Consider the following 23,770-nt stretch of genomic DNA (forward strand, 5'->3'; position numbering starts at 1 on the left):
GTGCGGGATACGGGGAGAGGTGACTGGTGCTGGATACGGGGAGCAGGAAAGGTGACTGGTGGAGGATACGGGGAGCAGGAGAGGTGACTGGTGCGGGATACGGGGAGCAGGAGAGGTGAATGGTGCGGGATACGGGGAGCAGGAGAGGTGACTGGTGCGGGATACGGGGAGCAGGAGAGGTGACTGGTGCGGGATACGGGGAGCAGAAGCGGGGACTGGTGCGGGATACGGGGAGCAGGAGAGGTGACTGGTGCTTGACACGGGCAGCAGGAGAGGTGACTGGTCCGGGATACGGGGAGCAGGAGAGGTGACTGGTGCGGGATACGGGGAGCAGAAGCGGGGACTGGTGCGGGATACGGGGAGCAGGAGAGGTGACTGGTGCGGGATACGGGGAGCAGGAGAGGTGACTGGTGCGGGATATGGGGAGCAGGAGAGGTGACTGGTGCGGGATACGGGGAGCAGGAGAGGTGACTGGTGCGGGATACGGGGAGCAGGAGAGGTGACTGGTGCGGGATACGGGGAGCAGGAGAGGTGACTGGTGCGTTATACGGGGAGCAGGAGAGGTGACTGGTGGAGGATACGGGGAGCAGGAGAGGTGACTGGTGCGGGATACGGGGAGCAGGAGAGGTGACTGGTGCGGGATACGGGGAGCAGGAGAGGTGACTGGTGCGGGATACGGGGAGCAGGAGCGGTGACTGGTGCGGGATACGGGTAACAGGAGAGGTGACTGGTACGGGATACGGGGAGCAGGAGAGGTGACTGGTGCGGGATATGGGGAGCAGGAGAGGTGACTGGTGCGATACGGGGAGCAGGAGAGGTGACTGGTGCGGGATTCGGGGAGCAGGAGAGGTGACTGGTGCGGGATACGGGGAGCAGGAGAGGTGGATGGTGCGGGATACGGGGAGCAGGAGAGGTGACTGGTGCGGGATATGGGGAGCAGGAGAGGTGACTGGTGCGATACGGGGAGCAGGAGAGGTGACTGGTGCGGGATTCGGGGAGCAGGAGAGGTGACTGGTGCGGGATACGGGGAGCAGGAGAGGTGACTGGTGCGGGATACGGGGAGCAGGAGAGGTGACTGGTGCGGGATTCGGGGAGCAGGAGAGGTGACTGGTGCGGGATACGGGGAGCAGGAGAGGTGACTGGTGCGGGATACGGGGAGCAGGAGAGGTGACTGATGGAGGTTACGGGGAGCAGGAGCGGTGACTGGTGCGGGATACGGGGAGTAGGAGAGGTGACTGGTGCGGGATACGGGGAGCAGGAGAGGTGACTGGTGAGGGATACGGGGAGCAGGAGAGGTGACTGGTGCGGGATACGGGGAGCTATGGGTGACTGGTGCGGGATACGGGAAGCAGGAGAGGTGACTGGTGCGGGATACGGGGAGCAGGAGAGGTGACTGGTGGAGGTTACGGGGAGCAGGAGCGGTGACTGGTGGGATACGGGGAGTAGGAGAGGTGACTGGTGCGGGATACGGGGAGCAGGAGAGGTGACTGGTGCTGGATACGGGGAGCAGGAGAGGTGACTGGTGCGGGATACGGGGAGCTATGGGTGACTGGTGCGGGATACGGGAAGCAGGAGAGGTGACTGGTGCGGGATACAGGGAGCAGGAGAGGTGACTGGTGGAGGTTACGGGGAGCAGGAGCGGTGACTGGTGCGGGATACGGGGAGCTATGGGTGACTGGTGCGGGATACGGGAAGCAGGAGAGGTGACTGGTGCGGGATACGGGGAGCTATGGGTGACTGGTGCGGGATACGGGGAGCAGGAGAGGTGACTGGTGCGGGATACGGGGAGCAGGAGCGGTGACTGGTGCTGGATACGGGGAGCAGGAGAGGTGACTGGTGCGGGATACGGGGAGCAGGAGAGGTGACTGGTGCGGGATACGGGGAGCAGGAGAGGTGACTGGTGCTGGATACGGGGAGCAGGAGAGGTGACTGGTGCGGGATACGGGGAGCAGGAGAGGTGACTGGTGCGGGATACGGGGAGCAGGAGAGGGGACTGGTGCGGGATACGGGGAGCAGGAGAGGTGACTGGTGCGGGATACGGGGAGCAGGAGAGGTGACTGGTGCGGGATACGGGGAGCAGGAGAGGGGACTGGTTGCGGGATACGGGGAGCAGGAGAGGTGACTGGTGCGGGATACGGGGAGCAGGAGAGGTGACTGGTGCTGGATACGGGGAGCAGGAGAGGTGACTGGTGCTGGATACGGGGAGCAGGAGAGGTGACTGGTGCTGGATACGGGGAGCAGGAGAGGTGACTGGTGCGGGATACGGGGAGCAGGAGAGGTGACTGGTGCGGGATACGGGGAGCAGGAGAGGTGACTGGTGCGGGATACGGGGAGCAGGAGAGGTGACTGGTGCTGGATACGGGGAGCAGGAGAGGTGACTGGTGCGGGATACGGGGAGCAGGAGAGGTGACTGGTGCGGGATACGGGGAGCAGGAGAGGGGACTGGTGCGGGATACGGGGAGCAGGAGAGGTGACTGGTGCGGGATACGGGGAGCAGGAGAGGTGACTGGTGCGGGATACGGGGAGCAGGAGAGGGGACTGGTTGCGGGATACGGGGAGCAGGAGAGGTGACTGGTGCGGGATACGGGGAGCAGGAGAGGTGACTGGTGCTGGATACGGGGAGCAGGAGAGGTGACTGGTGCTGGATACGGGGAGCAGGAGAGGTGACTGGTGCTGGATACGGGGAGCAGGAGAGGTGACTGGTGCGGGATACGGGGAGCAGGAGAGGTGACTGGTGCGGGATACGGGGAGCAGGAGAGGTGACTGGTGCGGGATACGGGGAGCAGGAGAGGTGACTGGTGCGGGATACGGGGAGCAGGAGAGGGGACTGGTTGCGGGATACGGGGAGCAGGAGAGGTGACTGGTGCGGGATACGGGGAGCAGGAGAGGTGACTGGTGCTGGATACGGGGAGCAGGAGAGGTGACTGGTGCTGGATACGGGGAGCAGGAGAGGTGACTGGTGCTGGATACGGGGAGCAGGAGAGGTGACTGGTGCTGGATACGGGGAGCAGGAGAGGTGACTGGTGCGGGATACGGGGAGCAGGAGAGGTGACTGGTGCGGGATACGGGGAGCAGGAGAGGTGACTGGTGCGGGATACGGGGAGCAGGAGAGGTGACTGGTGCTGGATACGGGGAGCAGGAGAGGTGACTGGTGCTGGATACGGGGAGCAGGAGAGGTGACTGGTGCGGGATACGGGGAGCAGGAGAGGGGACTGGTTGCGGGATACGGGGAGCAGGAGAGGTGACTGGTGCGGGATACGGGGAGCAGGAGAGGTGACTGGTGCTGGATACGGGGAGCAGGAGAGGTGACTGGTGCTGGATACGGGGAGCAGGAGAGGTGACTGGTGCTGGATACGGGGAGCAGGAGAGGTGACTGGTGCGGGATACGGGGAGCAGGAGAGGTGACTGGTGCGGGATACGGGGAGCAGGAGAGGTGACTGGTGCGGGATACGGGGAGCAGGAGAGGTGACTGGTGCTGGATACGGGGAGCAGGAGAGGTGACTGGTGCGGGATACGGGGAGCAGGAGCCGTGACTGGTGCGGGATACGGGGAGCAGTAGAGGTGACTGGTGCGGGAGACGGGGAGCAGGAGAGGTGACTGGTGCGGGATACGGGGAGAGGTGACTGGTGCGGGATACGGGGAGCAGGAGAGGTGACTGGTGCGGGATACGGGGAGCAGGAGAGGTGACTGGTGCGGGATACGGGGAGCAGGAGAGGTGACTGGTGGAGGATACGGGGAGCAGGAGAGGTGACTGGTGCGGGATACGGGGAGCAGGAGAGGTGACTGGTGGAGGATACGGGGAGAAGGAGCGGTGACTGGTGCGGGATACGGGGAGCAGGAGAGGTGACTGGTGCGGGATACGGGGAGCAGGAGAGGTGACTGGTGCGGGATACGGGGAGCAGGAGCCGTGACTGGTGCGGGAGACGGGGAGCAGGAGAGGTGACTGGTGCGGGAGACGGGGAGCAGGAGAGGTGACTGGTGCGGGATACGGGGAGCAGGAGAGGTGACTGGTGCGGGATACGGGGAGCAGGAGCGGTGACTGGTGCGGGATACGGGGAGCAGGAGAGGTGACTGGTGCGGGATACGGGGAGCAGGAGAGGTGACTGGTGCGGGATACGGGGAGCAGGAGAGGGGACTGGTGCGGGATACGGGGAGCGGTGACTGGTGCGGGATACGGGGAGCAGGAGAGGTGACTGGTGCAGGATACGGGGTGCAGGAGAGGTGACTGGTGCGTTATACGGGGAGCAGGAGAGGTGACTGGTGCGGGATACGGGGAGCAGGAGCCGTGACTGGTGCGGGATACGGGGAGCAGGAGAGGTGACTGGTGCGGGAGACGGGGAGCAGGAGAGGTGACTGGTGCGTTATACGGGGAGCAGGAGAGGTGACTGGTGGAGGATACGGGGAGCAGGAGCGGTGACTGGTGCGGGATACGGGGAGCAGGAGAGGTGACTGGTGCGGGATACGGGGAGCAGGAGAGGTGACTGGTGCGGGATACGGGGAGCAGGAGAGGTGACTGGTGCGGGATACGGGGAGCAGGAGAGTTGACTGGTGCGGGATACGGGGAGCAGGAGAGGTGACTGGTGCGGGAGACGGGGAGCAGGAGAGGTGACTGGTGCGGGATACGGGGAGAGGTGACTGGTGCAGGATACGGGGAGCAGGAAAGGTGACTGGTGGAGGATACGGGGAGCAGGAGAGGTGACTGGTGCGGGATACGGGGAGCAGGAGAGGTGAATGGTGCGGGATACGGGGAGCAGGAGAGGTGACTGGTGCGGGATACGGGGAGCAGGAGAGGTGACTGGTGCGGGATACGGGGAGCAGAAGCGGGGACTGGTGCGGGATACGGGGAGCAGGAGAGGTGACTGGTGCTTGACACGGGCAGCAGGAGAGGTGACTGGTCCGGGATACGGGGAGCAGGAGAGGTGACTGGTGCGGGATACGGGGAGCAGAAGCGGGGACTGGTGCGGGATACGGGGAGCAGGAGAGGTGACTGGTGCGGGATACGGGGAGCAGGAGAGGTGACTGGTGCGGGATATGGGGAGCAGGAGAGGTGACTGGTGCGGGATACGGGGAGCAGGAGAGGTGACTGGTGCGGGATACGGGGAGCAGGAGAGGTGACTGGTGCGGGATACGGGGAGCAGGAGAGGTGACTGGTGCGTTATACGGGGAGCAGGAGAGGTGACTGGTGGAGGATACGGGGAGCAGGAGAGGTGACTGGTGCGGGATACGGGGAGCAGGAGAGGTGACTGGTGTGGGATACGGGGAGCAGGAGCGGTGACTCGTGTGGGATACGGGGAGCAGGAGAGGTGACTGGTGCGGGATACGGGGAGCAGGAGAGGTGACTGGTGCGGGATACGGGGAGCAGGAGAGGTGACTGGTGCGGGATACGGGGAGCAGGAGCGGTGACTGGTGCGGGATACGGGTAACAGGAGAGGTGACTGGTGCGGGATACGGGGAGCAGGAGAGGTGACTGGTGCGGGATATGGGGAGCAGGAGAGGTGACTGGTGCGATACGGGGAGCAGGAGAGGTGACTGGTGCGGGATTCGGGGAGCAGGAGAGGTGGATGGTGCGGGATACGGGGAGCAGGAGAGGTGACTGGTGCGATACGGGGAGCAGGAGAGGTGACTGGTGCGGGATTCGGGGAGCAGGAGAGGTGACTGGTGCGGGATACGGGGAGCAGGAGAGGTGACTGGTGCGGGATACGGGGAGCAGGAGAGGTGACTGGTGCGGGATACGGGGAGCAGGAGAGGTGACTGGTGCGGGATACGGGGAGTAGGAGAGGTGACTGGTGCGGGATACGGGGAGCAGCAGAGGTGACTGGTGCGGGATTCGGGGAGCAGGAGAGGTGACTGGTGCGGGATACGGGGAGCAGGAGAGGTGACTGGTGCGGGATACGGGGAGCAGGAGAGGTGACTGATGGAGGTTACGGGGAGCAGGAGCGGTGACTGGTGCGGGATACGGGGAGTAGGAGAGGTGACTGGTGCGGGATACGGGGAGCAGGAGAGGTGACTGGTGAGGGATACGGGGAGCAGGAGAGGTGACTGGTGCGGGATACGGGGAGCAGGAGAGGTGACTGATGGAGGTTACGGGGAGCAGGAGCGGTGACTGGTGCGGGATACGGGGAGTAGGAGAGGTGACTGGTGCGGGATACGGGGAGCAGGAGAGGTGACTGGTGAGGGATACGGGGAGCAGGAGAGGTGACTGGTGCGGGATACGGGGAGCAGGAGAGGTGACTGGTGAGGGATACGGGGAGCAGGAGCGGTGACTGGTGCGGGATACGGGGAGTAGGAGAGGTGACTGGTGCGGGATACGGGGAGCAGGAGAGGTGACTGGTGAGGGATACGGGGAGTAGGAGAGGTGACTGGTGCGGGATACGGGGAGCAGGAGAGGTGACTGGTGAGGGATACGGGGAGCAGGAGAGGTGACTGGTGCGGGATACGGGAAGCAGGAGAGGTGACTGGTGCGGGATACGGGGAGCAGGAGAGGTGACTGGTGGAGGTTACGGGGAGCAGGAGCGGTGACTGGTGGGATACGGGGAGTAGGAGAGGTGACTGGTGCGATACGGGTAGCAGGAGAGGTGACTGGTGCTGGATACGGGGAGCAGGAGAGGTGACTGGTGCGGGATACGGGGAGCTATGGGTGACTGGTGCGGGATACGGGAAGCAGGAGAGGTGACTGGTGCGGGATACGGGGAGCAGGAGAGGTGACTGGTGGAGGTTACGGGGAGCAGGAGCGGTGACTGGTGCGGGATACGGGGAGCTATGGGTGACTGGTGCGGGATACGGGAAGCAGGAGAGGTGACTGGTGCGGGATACGGGGAGCAGGAGAGGTGACTGGTGGAGGTTACGGGGAGCAGGAGCGGTGACTGGTGCGATACGGGTAGCAGGAGAGGTGACTGGTGCTGGATACGGGGAGCAGGAGAGGTGACTGGTGCGGGATACGGGGAGCTATGGGTGACTGGTGCGGGATACGGGGAGCAGGAGAGGTGACTGGTGCTGGATACGGGGAACGGGAGAGGTGACTGGTGCGGGATACGGGGAGCAGGAGAGGTGACTGGTGCTGGATACGGGGAACGGGAGAGATGACTGGTGCGGGATACGGGGAGCAGGAGAGGTGACTGGTGCTGGATACGGGGAACGGGAGAGGTGACTGGTGCGGGATACGGGGAGCAGGAGAGGTGACTGGTGCTGGATACGGGGAGCAGGAGAGGTGACTGGTGCGGGATACGGGGAGCAGGAGCGGTTACTGGTGCGGGATACGGGGAGCAGGAGAGGGGACTGGTGCGGGATACGGGGAGCAGGAGAGGTGACTGGTGGAGGGTACGGGGAGCAGGAGAGGGGACTGGTGCGGGATACGGGGAGCAGGAGAGGTGCCTGGTGCGGGATACGGGGAGCAGGAGAGATGACTGGTGCGGGATACTGGGAGCAGGAGAGGTGACTGGTGGAGGATACGGGGAGCAGGAGAGGTGACTGGTGGGGGATACGGGGAGCAGGAGAGGTGACTGGTGCTGGATACGGGGAGCAGGAGAGGTGACTGGTGCGGGATACGGGGAGCAGGAGAGGTGACTGATGCGGGATACGGGGAGCAGGAGAGGTGATTGGTGCGGGATACGGGGAGCAGGAGAGGTGACTGGTGGAGGATACGGGGAGCAGGAGAGGTGACTGGTGGAGGATACGGGGAGCAGGAGAGGTGACTGGTGCGGGATACGGGGAGCAGGAGAGGTGACTGGTGCGGGATACGGGGAGCAGGAGAGGTGACTGGTGCGGGATACTGGGAGCAGGAGAGGTGACTGGTGGAGGATACGGGAAGCAGGAGAGGTGACTGGTGGAGGATACGGGAAGCAGGAGAGGTGACTGGTGCGGGATACGGGGAGCAGGAGAGGTGATTGGTGCGGGATACGGGGAGCAGGAGAGGTGACTGGTGCGGGATACGGGGAGCAGGAGCGGTGACTGGTTGCGGGATACGGGGAGCAGGAGAGGTGACTGGTGCGGGATACAGGGAGCAGGAGAGGTGACTGGTGCGGGATACGGGGAGCAGGAGAGGTGACTGGTGCGGGATACGGGGAGCAGGAGAGGTGACTGGTGGAGGATACGGGAAGCAGGAGAGGTGACTGGTGCGGGATACGGGGAGCAGGAGAGGTGACTGGTGCGGGATACGGGGAGCAGGAGAGGTGACTGGTGGAGGATACGGGAAGCAGGAGAGGTGACTGGTGCGGGATACGGGGAGCAGGAGCGGTGACTGGTTGCGGGATACGGGGAGCAGGAGAGGTGACTGGTGCGGGATACGGGGAGCAGGAGAGGTGACTGGTGCGGGATACGGGGAGCAGGAGAGGTGACTGGTGCGGGATACGGGGAGCAGGAGAGGTGACTGGTGCTGGATACGGGGAGCAGGAGAGGTGACTGGTGCTGGATACGGGGAGCAGGAGAGGTGACTGGTGCGGGATACGGGGAGCAGGAGAGGGGACTGGTTGCGGGATACGGGGAGCAGGAGAGGTGACTGGTGCGGGATACGGGGAGCAGGAGAGGTGACTGGTGCTGGATACGGGGAGCAGGAGAGGTGACTGGTGCTGGATACGGGGAGCAGGAGAGGTGACTGGTGCTGGATACGGGGAGCAGGAGAGGTGACTGGTGCGGGATACGGGGAGCAGGAGAGGTGACTGGTGCGGGATACGGGGAGCAGGAGAGGTGACTGGTGCGGGATACGGGGAGCAGGAGAGGTGACTGGTGCTGGATACGGGGAGCAGGAGAGGTGACTGGTGCGGGATACGGGGAGCAGGAGCCGTGACTGGTGCGGGATACGGGGAGCAGTAGAGGTGACTGGTGCGGGAGACGGGGAGCAGGAGAGGTGACTGGTGCGGGATACGGGGAGAGGTGACTGGTGCGGGATACGGGGAGCAGGAGAGGTGACTGGTGCGGGATACGGGGAGCAGGAGAGGTGACTGGTGCGGGATACGGGGAGCAGGAGAGGTGACTGGTGGAGGATACGGGGAGCAGGAGAGGTGACTGGTGCGGGATACGGGGAGCAGGAGAGGTGACTGGTGGAGGATACGGGGAGAAGGAGCGGTGACTGGTGCGGGATACGGGGAGCAGGAGAGGTGACTGGTGCGGGATACGGGGAGCAGGAGAGGTGACTGGTGCGGGATACGGGGAGCAGGAGCCGTGACTGGTGCGGGATACGGGGAGCAGGAGAGGTGACTGGTGCGGGAGACGGGGAGCAGGAGAGGTGACTGGTGCGGGATACGGGGAGCAGGAGAGGTGACTGGTGCGGGATACGGGGAGCAGGAGCGGTGACTGGTGCGGGATACGGGGAGCAGGAGAGGTGACTGGTGCGGGATACGGGGAGCAGGAGAGGTGACTGGTGCGGGATACGGGGAGCAGGAGAGGGGACTGGTGCGGGATACGGGGAGCGGTGACTGGTGCGGGATACGGGGAGCAGGAGAGGTGACTGGTGCAGGATACGGGGTGCAGGAGAGGTGACTGGTGCGTTATACGGGGAGCAGGAGAGGTGACTGGTGCGGGATACGGGGAGCAGGAGCCGTGACTGGTGCGGGATACGGGGAGCAGGAGAGGTGACTGGTGCGGGAGACGGGGAGCAGGAGAGGTGAATGGTGCGTTATACGGGGAGCAGGAGAGGTGACTGGTGGAGGATACGGGGAGCAGGAGCGGTGACTGGTGCGGGATACGGGGAGCAGGAGAGGTGACTGGTGCGGGATACGGGGAGCAGGAGAGGTGACTGGTGCGGGATACGGGGAGCAGGAGAGGTGACTGGTGCGGGATACGGGGAGCAGGAGAGTTGACTGGTGCGGGATACGGGGAGCAGGAGAGGTGACTGGTGCGGGAGACGGGGAGCAGGAGAGGTGACTGGTGCGGGATACGGGGAGAGGTGACTGGTGCAGGATACGGGGAGCAGGAAAGGTGACTGGTGGAGGATACGGGGAGCAGGAGAGGTGACTGGTGCGGGATACGGGGAGCAGGAGAGGTGAATGGTGCGGGATACGGGGAGCAGGAGAGGTGACTGGTGCGGGATACGGGGAGCAGGAGAGGTGACTGGTGCGGGATACGGGGAGCAGAAGCGGGGACTGGTGCGGGATACGGGGAGCAGGAGAGGTGACTGGTGCTTGACACGGGCAGCAGGAGAGGTGACTGGTCCGGGATACGGGGAGCAGGAGAGGTGACTGGTGCGGGATACGGGGAGCAGAAGCGGGGACTGGTGCGGGATACGGGGAGCAGGAGAGGTGACTGGTGCGGGATACGGGGAGCAGGAGAGGTGACTGGTGCGGGATATGGGGAGCAGGAGAGGTGACTGGTGCGGGATACGGGGAGCAGGAGAGGTGACTGGTGCGGGATACGGGGAGCAGGAGAGGTGACTGGTGCGGGATACGGGGAGCAGGAGAGGTGACTGGTGCGTTATACGGGGAGCAGGAGAGGTGACTGGTGGAGGATACGGGGAGCAGGAGAGGTGACTGGTGCGGGATACGGGGAGCAGGAGAGGTGACTGGTGTGGGATACGGGGAGCAGGAGCGGTGACTCGTGTGGGATACGGGGAGCAGGAGAGGTGACTGGTGCGGGATACGGGGAGCAGGAGAGGTGACTGGTGCGGGATACGGGGAGCAGGAGAGGTGACTGGTGCGGGATACGGGGAGCAGGAGCGGTGACTGGTGCGGGATACGGGTAACAGGAGAGGTGACTGGTGCGGGATACGGGGAGCAGGAGAGGTGACTGGTGCGGGATATGGGGAGCAGGAGAGGTGACTGGTGCGATACGGGGAGCAGGAGAGGTGACTGGTGCGGGATTCGGGGAGCAGGAGAGGTGGATGGTGCGGGATACGGGGAGCAGGAGAGGTGACTGGTGCGATACGGGGAGCAGGAGAGGTGACTGGTGCGGGATTCGGGGAGCAGGAGAGGTGACTGGTGCGGGATACGGGGAGCAGGAGAGGTGACTGGTGCGGGATACGGGGAGCAGGAGAGGTGACTGGTGCGGGATACGGGGAGCAGGAGAGGTGACTGGTGCGGGATACGGGGAGTAGGAGAGGTGACTGGTGCGGGATACGGGGAGCAGCAGAGGTGACTGGTGCGGGATTCGGGGAGCAGGAGAGGTGACTGGTGCGGGATACGGGGAGCAGGAGAGGTGACTGGTGCGGGATACGGGGAGCAGGAGAGGTGACTGATGGAGGTTACGGGGAGCAGGAGCGGTGACTGGTGCGGGATACGGGGAGTAGGAGAGGTGACTGGTGCGGGATACGGGGAGCAGGAGAGGTGACTGGTGAGGGATACGGGGAGCAGGAGAGGTGACTGGTGCGGGATACGGGGAGCAGGAGAGGTGACTGATGGAGGTTACGGGGAGCAGGAGCGGTGACTGGTGCGGGATACGGGGAGTAGGAGAGGTGACTGGTGCGGGATACGGGGAGCAGGAGAGGTGACTGGTGAGGGATACGGGGAGCAGGAGAGGTGACTGGTGCGGGATACGGGGAGCAGGAGAGGTGACTGGTGAGGGATACGGGGAGCAGGAGCGGTGACTGGTGCGGGATACGGGGAGTAGGAGAGGTGACTGGTGCGGGATACGGGGAGCAGGAGAGGTGACTGGTGAGGGATACGGGGAGTAGGAGAGGTGACTGGTGCGGGATACGGGGAGCAGGAGAGGTGACTGGTGAGGGATACGGGGAGCAGGAGAGGTGACTGGTGCGGGATACGGGAAGCAGGAGAGGTGACTGGTGCGGGATACGGGGAGCAGGAGAGGTGACTGGTGGAGGTTACGGGGAGCAGGAGCGGTGACTGGTGGGATACGGGGAGTAGGAGAGGTGACTGGTGCGATACGGGTAGCAGGAGAGGTGACTGGTGCTGGATACGGGGAGCAGGAGAGGTGACTGGTGCGGGATACGGGGAGCTATGGGTGACTGGTGCGGGATACGGGAAGCAGGAGAGGTGACTGGTGCGGGATACGGGGAGCAGGAGAGGTGACTGGTGGAGGTTACGGGGAGCAGGAGCGGTGACTGGTGCGATACGGGTAGCAGGAGAGGTGACTGGTGCTGGATACGGGGAGCAGGAGAGGTGACTGGTGCGGGATACGGGGAGCTATGGGTGACTGGTGCGGGATACGGGGAGCAGGAGAGGTGACTGGTGCGGGATACGGGGAGCAGGAGAGGTGACTGGTGCTGGATACGGGGAACGGGAGAGGTGACTGGTGCGGGATACGGGGAGCAGGAGAGGTGACTGGTGCTGGATACGGGGAACGGGAGAGGTGACTGGTGCTGGATACGGGGAGCAGGAGAGGTGACTGGTGCGGGATACGGGGAGCAGGAGAGGTGACTGGTGCTGGATACGGGGAGCAGGAGAGGTGACTGGTGCGGGATACGGGGAGCAGGAGAGGTGACTGGTGCGGGATACGGGGAGCAGGAGAGGTGACTGGTGCGGGATTCGGGAAGCAGGAGAGGTGACTGGTGCGGGATACGGGGAGCAGGAGCGGTTACTGGTGCGGGATACGGGGAGCAGGAGAGGGGACTGGTGCGGGATACGGGGAGCAGGAGAGGTGACTGGTGGAGGGTACGGGGAGCAGGAGAGGGGACTGGTGCGGGATACGGGGAGCAGGAGAGGTGCCTGGTGCGGGATACGGGGAGCAGGAGAGATGACTGGTGCGGGATACTGGGAGCAGGAGAGGTGACTGGTGGAGGATACGGGGAGCAGGAGAGGTGACTGGTGGGGGATACGGGGAGCAGGAGAGGTGACTGGTGCTGGATACGGGGAGCAGGAGAGGTGACTGGTGCGGGATACGGGGAGCAGGAGAGGTGACTGATGCGGGATACGGGGAGCAGGAGAGGTGATTGGTGCGGGATACGGGGAGCAGGAGAGGTGACTGGTGGATGATACGGGGAGCAGGAGAGGTGACTGGTGGAGGATACGGGGAGCAGGAGAGGTGACTGGTGCGGGATACGGGGAGCAGGAGAGGTGACTGGTGCGGGATACGGGGAGCAGGAGAGGTGACTGGTGCGGGATACTGGGAGCAGGAGAGGTGACTGGTGGAGGATACGGGAAGCAGGAGAGGTGACTGGTGGAGGATACGGGAAGCAGGAGAGGTGACTGGTGCGGGATACGGGGAGCAGGAGAGGTGATTGGTGCGGGATACGGGGAGCAGGAGAGGTGACTGGTGCGGGATACGGGGAGCAGGAGCGGTGACTGGTTGCGGGATACGGGGAGCAGGAGAGGTGACTGGTGCGGGATACAGGGAGCAGGAGAGGTGACTGGTGCGGGATACGGGGAGCAGGAGAGGTGACTGGTGCGGGATACGGGGAGCAGGAGAGGTGACTGGTGGAGGATACGGGAAGCAGGAGAGGTGACTGGTGCGGGATACGGGGAGCAGGAGAGGTGACTGGTGCGGGATACGGGGAGCAGGAGAGGTGACTGGTGGAGGATACGGGAAGCAGGAGAGGTGACTGGTGCGGGATACGGGGAGCAGGAGCGGTGACTGGTTGCGGGATACGGGGAGCAGGAGAGGGGACTGGTGCGGGATACGGGGAGCAGGAGAGGTGACTGGTGCGGGATACGGGGAGCAGGAGCGGTGACTGGTTGCGGGATACGGGGAGCAGGAGAGGTGACTGGTGCGGGATACGGGGAGCAGGAGAGGGGACTGGTGCGGGATACGGGGAGCAGGAGAGGTGACTGGTGCGGGATACGGGGAGCAGGAGAGGTGACTGGTGCGGGATACGGGGAGCAGGAGAGGGGACTGGTGCGGGATACGGGGAGCAGGAGAGGGGACTGGTGCGGGATACGGGGAGCAGGAGAGGTGACTGGTGCGGGATATGGGGAGCAGGAGAGGTGACTGGTTGCGGGATACGGGGAGCAGGAGAGGTGACTGGTGCGGGATACGGGGAGCAGGAGAGGTGACTGGTTGCGGGATACGGGGAGCAGGAGAGGGGACTGGTGCGGGATACGGGGAGCAGGAGAGGGGACTGGTGCGGGATACGGGGAGCAGGAGAGGGGACTGGTGCGGGATACGGGGAGCAGGAGAGGTGACTGGTGCGGGATATGGGGAGCGGGGTATATATTGTTTAGTTGATTACTGGAGCGATGCCTGTGTTATACGTGTGTCAAATGATGTGCAGGAGAGGTCACATGTGGAGGGGTCACATGAGGAGGGGTCACACGGTGCAGTAGAGGTCACATGAGGGTGTCACGGTGCTGGAGAGGTCACATGAGATGGTATCACATGGTGTATGAGAGGTCACATGTGGAGGGGTCACACGATGCAGGAGTGGTCACTTTGAGGAGGGGTCACACGATGCAGGAAAGGTCACATGAGGAGGGTCACACGGTGCTGGAGAGGTCACATGAGATGGTATCACATGGTGTATGAGAGGTCACATGAGGAGGGTCACACGGCGCAGGAGAGGTCACATGAGGAGGTTCACGCTGCGCAGGAGAGGTCACATGAGGAGGGGTAACATGCCGCAGGAGGGGTCACATGGTGCAGGAGAGGTCACATGAGGGGGTCACATGTTACAGGAGAGGTCACATGAGGAGGGGTAACATGCCGCAGGAGGGGTAACATGGTGCAGGAGAGGTCACATGAGGGGGTCACATGGTGCAGGAGAGGTCACATGAGGGGGTCACATGGTGCAGGAGAGGTCACATGAGAGGGTCACATGGTACAGGAGAGGTCACATGAGGAGGAGTAACATGCCGCAGGAGGGGTAACATGGTGCAGAAGAGGTCACATAAGGGGGTCACATGGTGCAGGAGAGGTCACATGAGGGGGTCACATGGTGAAGGAGGGGTCACATGAGGAGGGGGTCACATGGTGAAGGAGGGGTCACGTAAGGAGGGGTCACACGGTGCAGGAGTGGTCACATGAGGTTTCACACTGTGCAGGAGGGGTCACAAGGTGCAGGAAAGGTCACATGAGGAGGGTCACAAGGTGCAGGAGAGGTCACATGTTGAGGGGTCACACGGCGCAGGAGAGGTCACATGAGGAGGGTCACACGGCGCAGGAGAGGTCACATGAGGAGGGGTAACATGGTGCAGGAGAGGTCACATGAGGAGGGGTCACACAGTGCAGGAGAGGTCACATGAGGAGGGGTCACACGGTGCAGGAGAGGTCACATGAGGAGGGGTCACAGGGTGCAGAAGGGGTCACACGAAAAGGGGTCACAAGGTGCATGAGGGGTCACGAGGAGGGGTCACACGGTGCAGGAGGGGTCACATGAGGAGGGGTCACAGGGTGCAGAAGGGGTCACACGAGGAGGGGTCACAAGGTGCATGAGGGGACACGAGGAGGGGTCACACGGTGCAGGAGAGGTCACATGAGGAGGGGTCACAGGGTGCAGAAGAGGTCACACGAGGAGGTGTCACAAGGTGCATGAGGGGTCACGAGGAGGGGTCACACGTTGCAGGAGGGGTCACATGAGGAGATGAAGGAGGAAGAAATGACTGGGGTCTCCCTCCTCACGTGATGACCTGTTATATATGTATACTCCAGCAGACGCTCCTCGTGTGGCGGTGGCTAATGCAATGCGTTCTCCTGGAGTCCTGCAGATGGTCTGTGACTCTGGCGGAACGCGTAGGGCTACATAATTCTCTGTCATTTCAGAGCTGCCGGAGAGCTGGACGGACTCGCAGGAGTCGCTCCTGGAAGGTGTCATCTTTCACCTGAAGTACCTCGGCATGACGCTGGTAGAGACACCGAAAGGCGAGGAAATGGCGGCTGCTGCTATACGCCGCATTATCACCATGGTAACTGTAAAGTTATATTGCGATACACTGTCAGACATTGCAGGCCTGATCATACCCTGTGCGCGCCTCGCCATCCCTATCTAGGGTCTACACCAGGGTAACGGCGTGGAAATGACCCCACGACCCCGCAGCTCACCCCCTCGCAGCCCTATCTTTCCCGAGGACTTGTGGATATTAGTACGCAGCTCTGTGAACAGAATTCTGCGAGTATGGCGGTTCTGTAACAGTGGTGTATAGCGCTACCTAATGGCGGCTGTGAGTATATCGCGGCTCATTAATCAGGGTCTTCTGGTCGCTGCCAGGCTTGCGTGCCCTGTCTCCTAGTCACACACACACACACACACACACACACACACACACACACACACACACACACACACACACACACACACACACACACACACACACACACACCCCCCCCCCCCCCCCCCCGCCTGGTGTCTGCATGTTACAGTGTTCCTGGTAAGTGGCCGTACAGCCGTCATCTGTTCCCCATGCTCGGCCGGTACAGTTACATGGATATAATAATCCTGGTATGGAGCCTGGCACGTGTATAATAATACAGATATATAGCCTGGCACATGTATATTAATACAGATATATAGCATGGCACAGGTATAATAATCCATGTATAATAATCTGGGTTTAATAGCCTGACACGGGTATAATAATCCTGGTATAATCTGGGTATAATAGCCTGACACGGGTATAATAATCCTGGTATAATAGCCTGAAATGTATATAATAATCCAGGTATAATAACCTAAAAATTTTATACTTATCCGGGCATAATAGCCTGACACGTGTATAATAATCCAGGTATAGTAGCATGACACAGGTGTAATAACCTGACGTGTATAATTATTCGGGTATGATAGCATGACAGGGTTATCCAGATATAATAGCCTGACGTGTATAATAATCCAAGTATAATAGCCTGCTGTGTGTAATAATATGGGTATAATAGCCTGAAACGTGTATAATAGTCCTGGTATAATAACCTTACATCAGGTATAATAATCTGTGTATATTACCCCATCATGTGTATAGTAATCCAGGTATAATAGCCAGACACATGTATAATAATTTGGGTATTGTTACAGTTGGGTTAAATTCGAGGAGACCCAGATGAGTGGATTACCAGAAAAGTACTTCAACCAGTAACTTGAATATATAAATATGAATTTATTGTATACGTAAGGTTATTGATCAGTTCAACAGATGTTCAATACAGCATTCACATCAGCAAACTCAGGAGCCCCGCCCTCTGCGTCTAGAGGCTGAGTTATATTCAGATCATCCTGGCACTTCTGCAGTCAATGGTTCATCCAGGTAGATCAGGGCTAATTTAACATTCACAATTTCTAGTTTACGTAGGCTGGAATATATAATTCATCCCTTCTTGTCCCATTAAAAACACCATATTAATAACAAACATCAACCACCTTTCTATAGATATAAAATAAAGCACTGATATAATAATCAAATGATGTTAAAAACATGAAATTATCTGAATTGTTTTGTGACCGGACGGTCCTCTACGACAGCCCTTACCACTTCGCGTCCCGTCCCCAGTCACAGAATGGATGTTTAGGTCACCCGGGACCTGGCCACATAGAGGATTCCCGCTTACCGTCAGTAACCACCTGTTACTCCACCCACTGCACAATAGGCGGGTTCTACGCTGCCACTACCAAACTCCTAACCTGCCGTGGCGTTTGGAACCACGGTTCTGCTCTGTATGCATCGACACGCCGCCTTACCACACCTGTGTTGTACTGAGGAATCCTCACTAGTCGCTTGACTAGGCCTCTGCCAGTAGCTGGCTGGAGGCGGAGCTTGAAGACGCTGGGTACACCCCGGACAGCCGGAAAACGGAGCTAGGTTTTGTCTGCAGGTCACAAGATGAAGCGGTCGTCTTGAGGCAGATGATGTTTCTTTGCTCAAATAGTCTTAAGAAAGACTCTTCCCTATTGCTAGGGGCAACAGCAGTACAGCAAGATGTTACAGCAGAATGAAAATGGTATAATACACCTGGAGCTCACAGGCCTCCTCTTTTTATACAGTTATACCACAATGCATCTCAGGAGGTAGTTTCCCCTTGAGTCCTTTCCATCCAATCAGTATAACTTACAAAATATAAATAAATTACATTTTAAAAGGGGTGTAGTAGGGTATGCCGGCGGCCGGGCTCCCGGCGACCAGCATACCGGCGCCGGAATCCCGACAGCCGGCATACCGACAGCTGGGCGAGCGCAAATGAGCCCCTTGCGGGCTCGCCACGCTGCGGGCACGGTGGCGTGCCACACTATCTATTCTCACACCAGGGGGATCGTGGACCCCCAAGAGGGAGAAAAAATGTCGGTATGTCGGGGTCCGGCGTCGGTATGCTGGTCGTCGGGAGCCCGGCCGCCGGCAAACAGAAGACCACCCTTTAAAAGGATAGAAGTGCATAAAGCAATTTCCTCCTTCCTGTCACACACAAAGTTTGGTGCCATTTAAACTCCAATTCCTACCACCTGGTAGTTTACACTTGGCCATAGATACATTTATCACATACGGTTTGTATTTGATTTCCCCAAACAAATGTTCTTCATTCCTGCATATACCATTCAGTATTCGTATATAAATTAAACCAGCTACATAAATAAATACAGGTTTCCATCCCCATACCACTTTACATATGGGATAAGGAAATCTCCCGTGATTAACATCTTTCTCTAAGGAACTCACACCCAGTCTTTACCTGCCGGGCACTGTCCAACATCAAAAAGGTTTTGTCATTCACACATCTGCTAGCAGAGGGGATTAGCATCACATTTCCTAGTCACAGAAGATAGGGGATCCTTATTCAGACAGATATAGTGAGTGCATTTTTCCCTTTAAAGTACAGGTGACCAGATCTTAAATATAAATACATTTAAACATGCAATCCTACAATTGTGCACAGAGCACTACATATGTCATGTTATACACATCATTAAACATATTTTTAAACAGTCCGCGCCGTAAGTACGTTTTATATATGGTGCCTAGCACCAGTTGTCCTTAAAATGGCGCTGGGCACTTAAGGGCTAACCCCTTACGTTCCATGGCCACCATTAACCATGTGGCCGCCAGGGTCTCCGGCCACAGACTGACACGTGTATGATAATACTGGTATAATAGCCTGACACGTGTATGATAATACTGGTATAATAGCCTAACACGTGTATGATAATACTGGTATAATAGCCTGACGTGTGCAATAATACTGGTATAATAACCTAGTGTTCCGGACACATGGAACTGTGTAATGATTTATGGGGCAGAGTTCTCTATTTATCTTTTATCTATTCCTCTGCATTTGTGGCTGTGGACAAAGTCCTGCAATATATCACTATCTCTGGCCACGCTAACCTCGCGCCTCCTCTCCCGCAGACCCGAGCCGGCGCAAATAAGCTGCAGAAAGTGGTATTAACGGTAACGCCACGGGGAATCGCTCTACAAGATGCTGCGTCCGGGAATCAGATAGAGAACGTCTCTATATACAGGTGAGATGTATCTCCCCCCCCCCAACATCCCATGTATATACACAGCGTCTCTATATACAGGTGATATGTATTCCCCACCATTCCCCCCCCTCATCCCAGGTATATACACAGCAGGTACACAGTGTTTCTATATACATGTGATATGTATACCACACATACCAGATATATACACAGCAGGTACACGGCGTCTCTATATACAGGTGATATGTATCCCCACATCCCAGGTATATACACAGCAGGTACACGGCGTCTCTATATACAGGTGATATGTATCCCCACATCCCAGGTATATACACAGCAGGTACACGGCGTCTCTATATACAGGTGATATGTATTCCCCCCCCCCCCTCATACAAGGTATATACACAGCAGGTACACGGTATACAAGGTATATACACAGCAGGTACACGGTGTCTCTATATACAGGTGATATGTATCCCCCACATCCCAGGTATATACACAGCAGGTACACGGCGTCTCTATATACAGGTGATATGTATCCCCACATCCCAGGTATATACACAGCAGGTACACGGCGTCTCTATATACAGGTGATATGTATTCCCCCCCCTCATACAAGGTATATACACAGCAGGTACACGGTGTCTCTATATACAGGTGATATGTATCCCCCACATCCCAGGTATATACACAGCAGGTACACGGTGTCTCTATATACAGGTGATATGTATCCCCCACATCCCAGGTATATACACAGCAGGTACACGGTGTCTCTATATACAGGTGATATGTATCCCCACATCCCAGGTATATACACAGCAGGTACACGGCGTCTCTATATACAGGTGATCTGTATCCCCACATCCCAGGTATATACACAGCAGGTACACGGCGTTTCTATATACAGGTGATATGTATTCCCCCCCCTCATACAAGGTATATACACAGCAGGTACACGGCGTTTCTATATACAGGTGATATGTATTCCCCCCCCCCCCTCATACAAGGTATATACACAGCAGGTGTACGGTGTCTCTATATGCAGGAGATATGTATCCCCCACATCCCAGGTATATACACAGCAGGTACACGGTGTCTCTATATACAGGTGATATGTATCCCCACATCCCAGGTATATACACAGCAGGTACACGGCGTTTCTATATACAGGTGATATGTATTCCCCCCCCCCCTTGTACAAGGTATATACACAGCAGGTACACGGTGTCTCTATATGCAGGTGATATGTATCCCCACATCCCAGGTATATACACAGCAGGTACACAGCGTTTCTATATGCAGGTGATATGTATTCCCCCCCCCCTCATCCCAGGTATATACACAGCAGGTACACGGCGTCTCTATATACAGGTGATATGTATTTCCCCCCCCCCTCATACAACGTATATACACAGCAGGTACACAGTGTCTCTATATACAGGTGATATGTATCCCCCGCATCCCAGGTATATACACAGCAGGTACACAGCGTCTCTATATACAGGTGATATGTATCCCCCGCATCCCAGGTATATACACAGCAGGTACACAGCGTCTCTGTATACAGGTGATATGTATACCCACATCCCAGGTATATACACAGCAGGTACACAGTGTCTCTATATACAGGTGATATGTATCCCCACATCCCAGGTATATACACAGCAGGTACACAGCGTCTCTGTACACAGGTGATATGTATCCCCACATCCCAGGTATATACACAGCGTCTCTGTATACAGGTGATATGTATCCCTCTCCCCCCATACATCTCCCATACAGCACTCCGCTATATGCAGGTGAGATTTATGGAGCATGACATTGCTTTCTCTTTGTGTATTACCAGGATCTCCTATTGTACGACGGATAAGGTGCAGAATAAAGTCTTCGCCTATGTAGCCCAGAACCAGAGTAATGGCGCCCTGGAGTGCCACGCCTTCCTGTCTCCTAAGAAGAAGCTGGTAAGTGTATATAGAGCTTATCGGAATCAGCGCAGAGGGGCAGCCATCACAGAGCGGTATGTGGGGCACAGCTATCACAGAGCGGTACATGGGGCACAGCCATCACAGAGCGGTATGTGGGGCACAGCCGTCACAGAGCGGTATATGGGGCACAGCCGTCACAGAGCGGTATATGGGGCACAGCCGTCACAGAGCGGTATATGGGGCACAGCCATCACAGAGCGGTATATGGGGCACAGCCATCACAGAGCGGTATGTGGGGCACAGCCATCACAGAGCGGTATGTGGGGCACAGCCATCACAGAGCGGTATGTGGGGCACAGGTCCTCTTTGGAGAATGCTGGGATGGTCACACTTGGGTGCAGGCGGTAGCAGTTAGGGGCCCGTGGGGATGAGATGTAAGAGCGCACTGCGGGTGCTCTGTGTTAGAGGAGGCACTGGAGATGCACAGCAGCTCTGTGTTGGGGGAGGCACTGGGGATGCACAGCAGCTCTGTGTTGGGGGAGGCACTGGGGATGCACAGCAGCTCTGTGTTGGGGGAGGCACTGGGGATGCACAGCAGCTCTGTGTTGGGGGAGGCACTGGGGATGCACAGCAGCGCTGAGGTTGAAGATTGGGTCAGAGCTCTAACCAGACAGAATTTGGGGAAGTGCTGCCTTGTACTGGGAGTGGGTGATTTGCCAGTCTCAGTGGTGCGACATTGGCAGTGGTGTAGCGGTGACAGGATAGTGGTGGAGGTACGGCTATGGCAGCATAGTGGCAGTGGTGGGGTGGTGTGGTGTGGCAGTTGCAGGATATTGGCGGTGGGGGGACTTAGGCAGGATGGTGGTAGGACAATGCCAGTGGTGCGTAAGTAACAGGACAATGGCAGTGGTGGGGAGGTGGCAGGACGGTCACCGTGGCAGTGGTGTGATGGTGGTAGGACAATGCCAGTGGTGGCAGGATGGTGGTAGGACAATGTCGGTGGTGGCAGGATGTTGGTAGGACAATGGCAGTGGTGGCAGGATGGTGGTAGGACAATGCCAGTGGTGGCAGGATGGTGGTAGGACAATGCCGATGGTGGCAGGATGTTGGTAGGACAATGGCATTGGTGGCAGGATGGTGGTAGGACAATGCCAGTGTTGGCAGGATGGTGGTAGGACAATGCCGGTGGGGGCAGGATGTTGGTAGAACAATGGCAGTGGTGGCAGGATGGTGGTAGGACAATGCCAGTGGTGGCAGGATGATGGTAGGACAATGCCGGTGGTGGCAGGATGGTGATGGTGGCAGGATGGTGATGGTGGTAGGACAATGACAGTGGTGGGGTGGTGGTTTGATGGTGGCGGTGGTAGGACAATGGCAGTGGTGGGGTGGTATCTTGATTGTGGCGGTGGCAGGATGGTGGTAGGGCAATGGCAGTGGTGGGGTGGTGGTATGATGGTGGCAGTATGGTGGTAGGACAGTGGCAGTGGTGGCAGGATGGTGATGGTGGCAGGATGGTGGTAGGACAATGGCAGTGGTGGCAGGATGGTGATGGTGGTAGGACAATGGCAGTGGTGGCAGGATGGTGGTAGGACAATGGCAGTGGTGTGGTGGTGGTATGATGGTGGCAGTGGCAGGATGGTGGTAGGACAATGGCAGTGGAGTGGCATCATGATTGTGGCGGTGGCAGGATGATGGTAGGGCAATGGCAGTGGTGGGGTGGCGGCATGATTGTGGCGGTGGCAGGATGGTTGTAGGGCAATGGCAGTGGTGGTATGATGGTGATGGTGGTAGGACAATGGCAGGATGGTGATAGGACAATGGCAGTGGTGGCAGGATGGTCATGGTGGTAGGACAATGGCAGTGGTGGCAGGATGGTCATGGTGGTAGGACACTGGCAGTGGTGGCAGGATGGTCATGGTGGTAGGACAATGGCAGTGGTGGCAGGATGGTCATGGTGGTAGGACAATGGCAGTGGTGGCAGGATGGTCATGGTGGTAGGACAATGGCAGTGGTGGCAGGATGGTGATGGTGGCAGGATGGTGGTAGGACAATGGCAGTGGTGGGGTGGTGATATGGTGATGGTGGTAGGACAATGGCAGTGGTGGCAAGATGGTGATGGTGGTAGGACAATGGCAGTGGTGGCAGGATGGTGGTAGGACAATGGCAGTGGTGGGGTGGCATCATGATTGTGGCGGTGGTAGGGCAATAGCAGTGGTGGTTTGATGGTGGTAGGACAATGGCAGTGGTGGCAGGATGGTGGTAGGACAATGGCAGTGGTGGGGTGGCATCATGATTGTGGTGGTGGTAGGGCAATAGCAGTGGTGTGGTGGTGGTTTGATGGTGGTAGGACAATGGCAATGGTGGTATGATGGTGATGGTGGTAGGACAATGGCAGTGGTGGCAGGATGGTGATGGTGGTAGAACAATGGCAGTGGTGGCAGTATGGTGGTAGGACAATGGCAGTGGTGGCAGGATGGTGATGGTGGTAGGACAATGGCAGTGGTGGCAGGATGGTGATGGTGGTAGGACAATGGCAGTGGTGGCAGGATGGTGGTAGGACAATGGCAGTGGTGGCAGGATGGTGATGGTGGTAGGACAATGGCAGTGGTGGCAGGATGGTGATGGTGGTAGA

The 23,770-nt window shown here is 58.9% G+C and overlaps 1 protein-coding gene across 2 annotated transcripts in view; it reads left to right on the forward strand.

Moving 5' to 3' along the window:
* The window catches only part of LOC134908793 (low density lipoprotein receptor adapter protein 1-A-like), a 110,427-nt gene that overhangs the window by 13,634 nt on the left and 73,023 nt on the right, over positions 1-23,770 (forward strand). For both annotated transcript variants that reach the window (XM_063914912.1, XM_063914914.1), the window contains exons 2-4: positions 15,577-15,719; positions 19,140-19,252; positions 21,060-21,174. In XM_063914912.1, coding sequence (XP_063770982.1) covers positions 15,577-15,719; positions 19,140-19,252; positions 21,060-21,174 — 371 coding nt within the window. The remainder of the gene's footprint in view (positions 1-15,576; positions 15,720-19,139; positions 19,253-21,059; positions 21,175-23,770) is intronic.

The sequence above is a fragment of the Pseudophryne corroboree genome, chromosome 4 (assembly GCF_028390025.1).
Source record: "Pseudophryne corroboree isolate aPseCor3 chromosome 4, aPseCor3.hap2, whole genome shotgun sequence".
In the NCBI taxonomy this organism is placed as follows: domain Eukaryota; kingdom Metazoa; phylum Chordata; class Amphibia; order Anura; family Myobatrachidae; genus Pseudophryne; species Pseudophryne corroboree.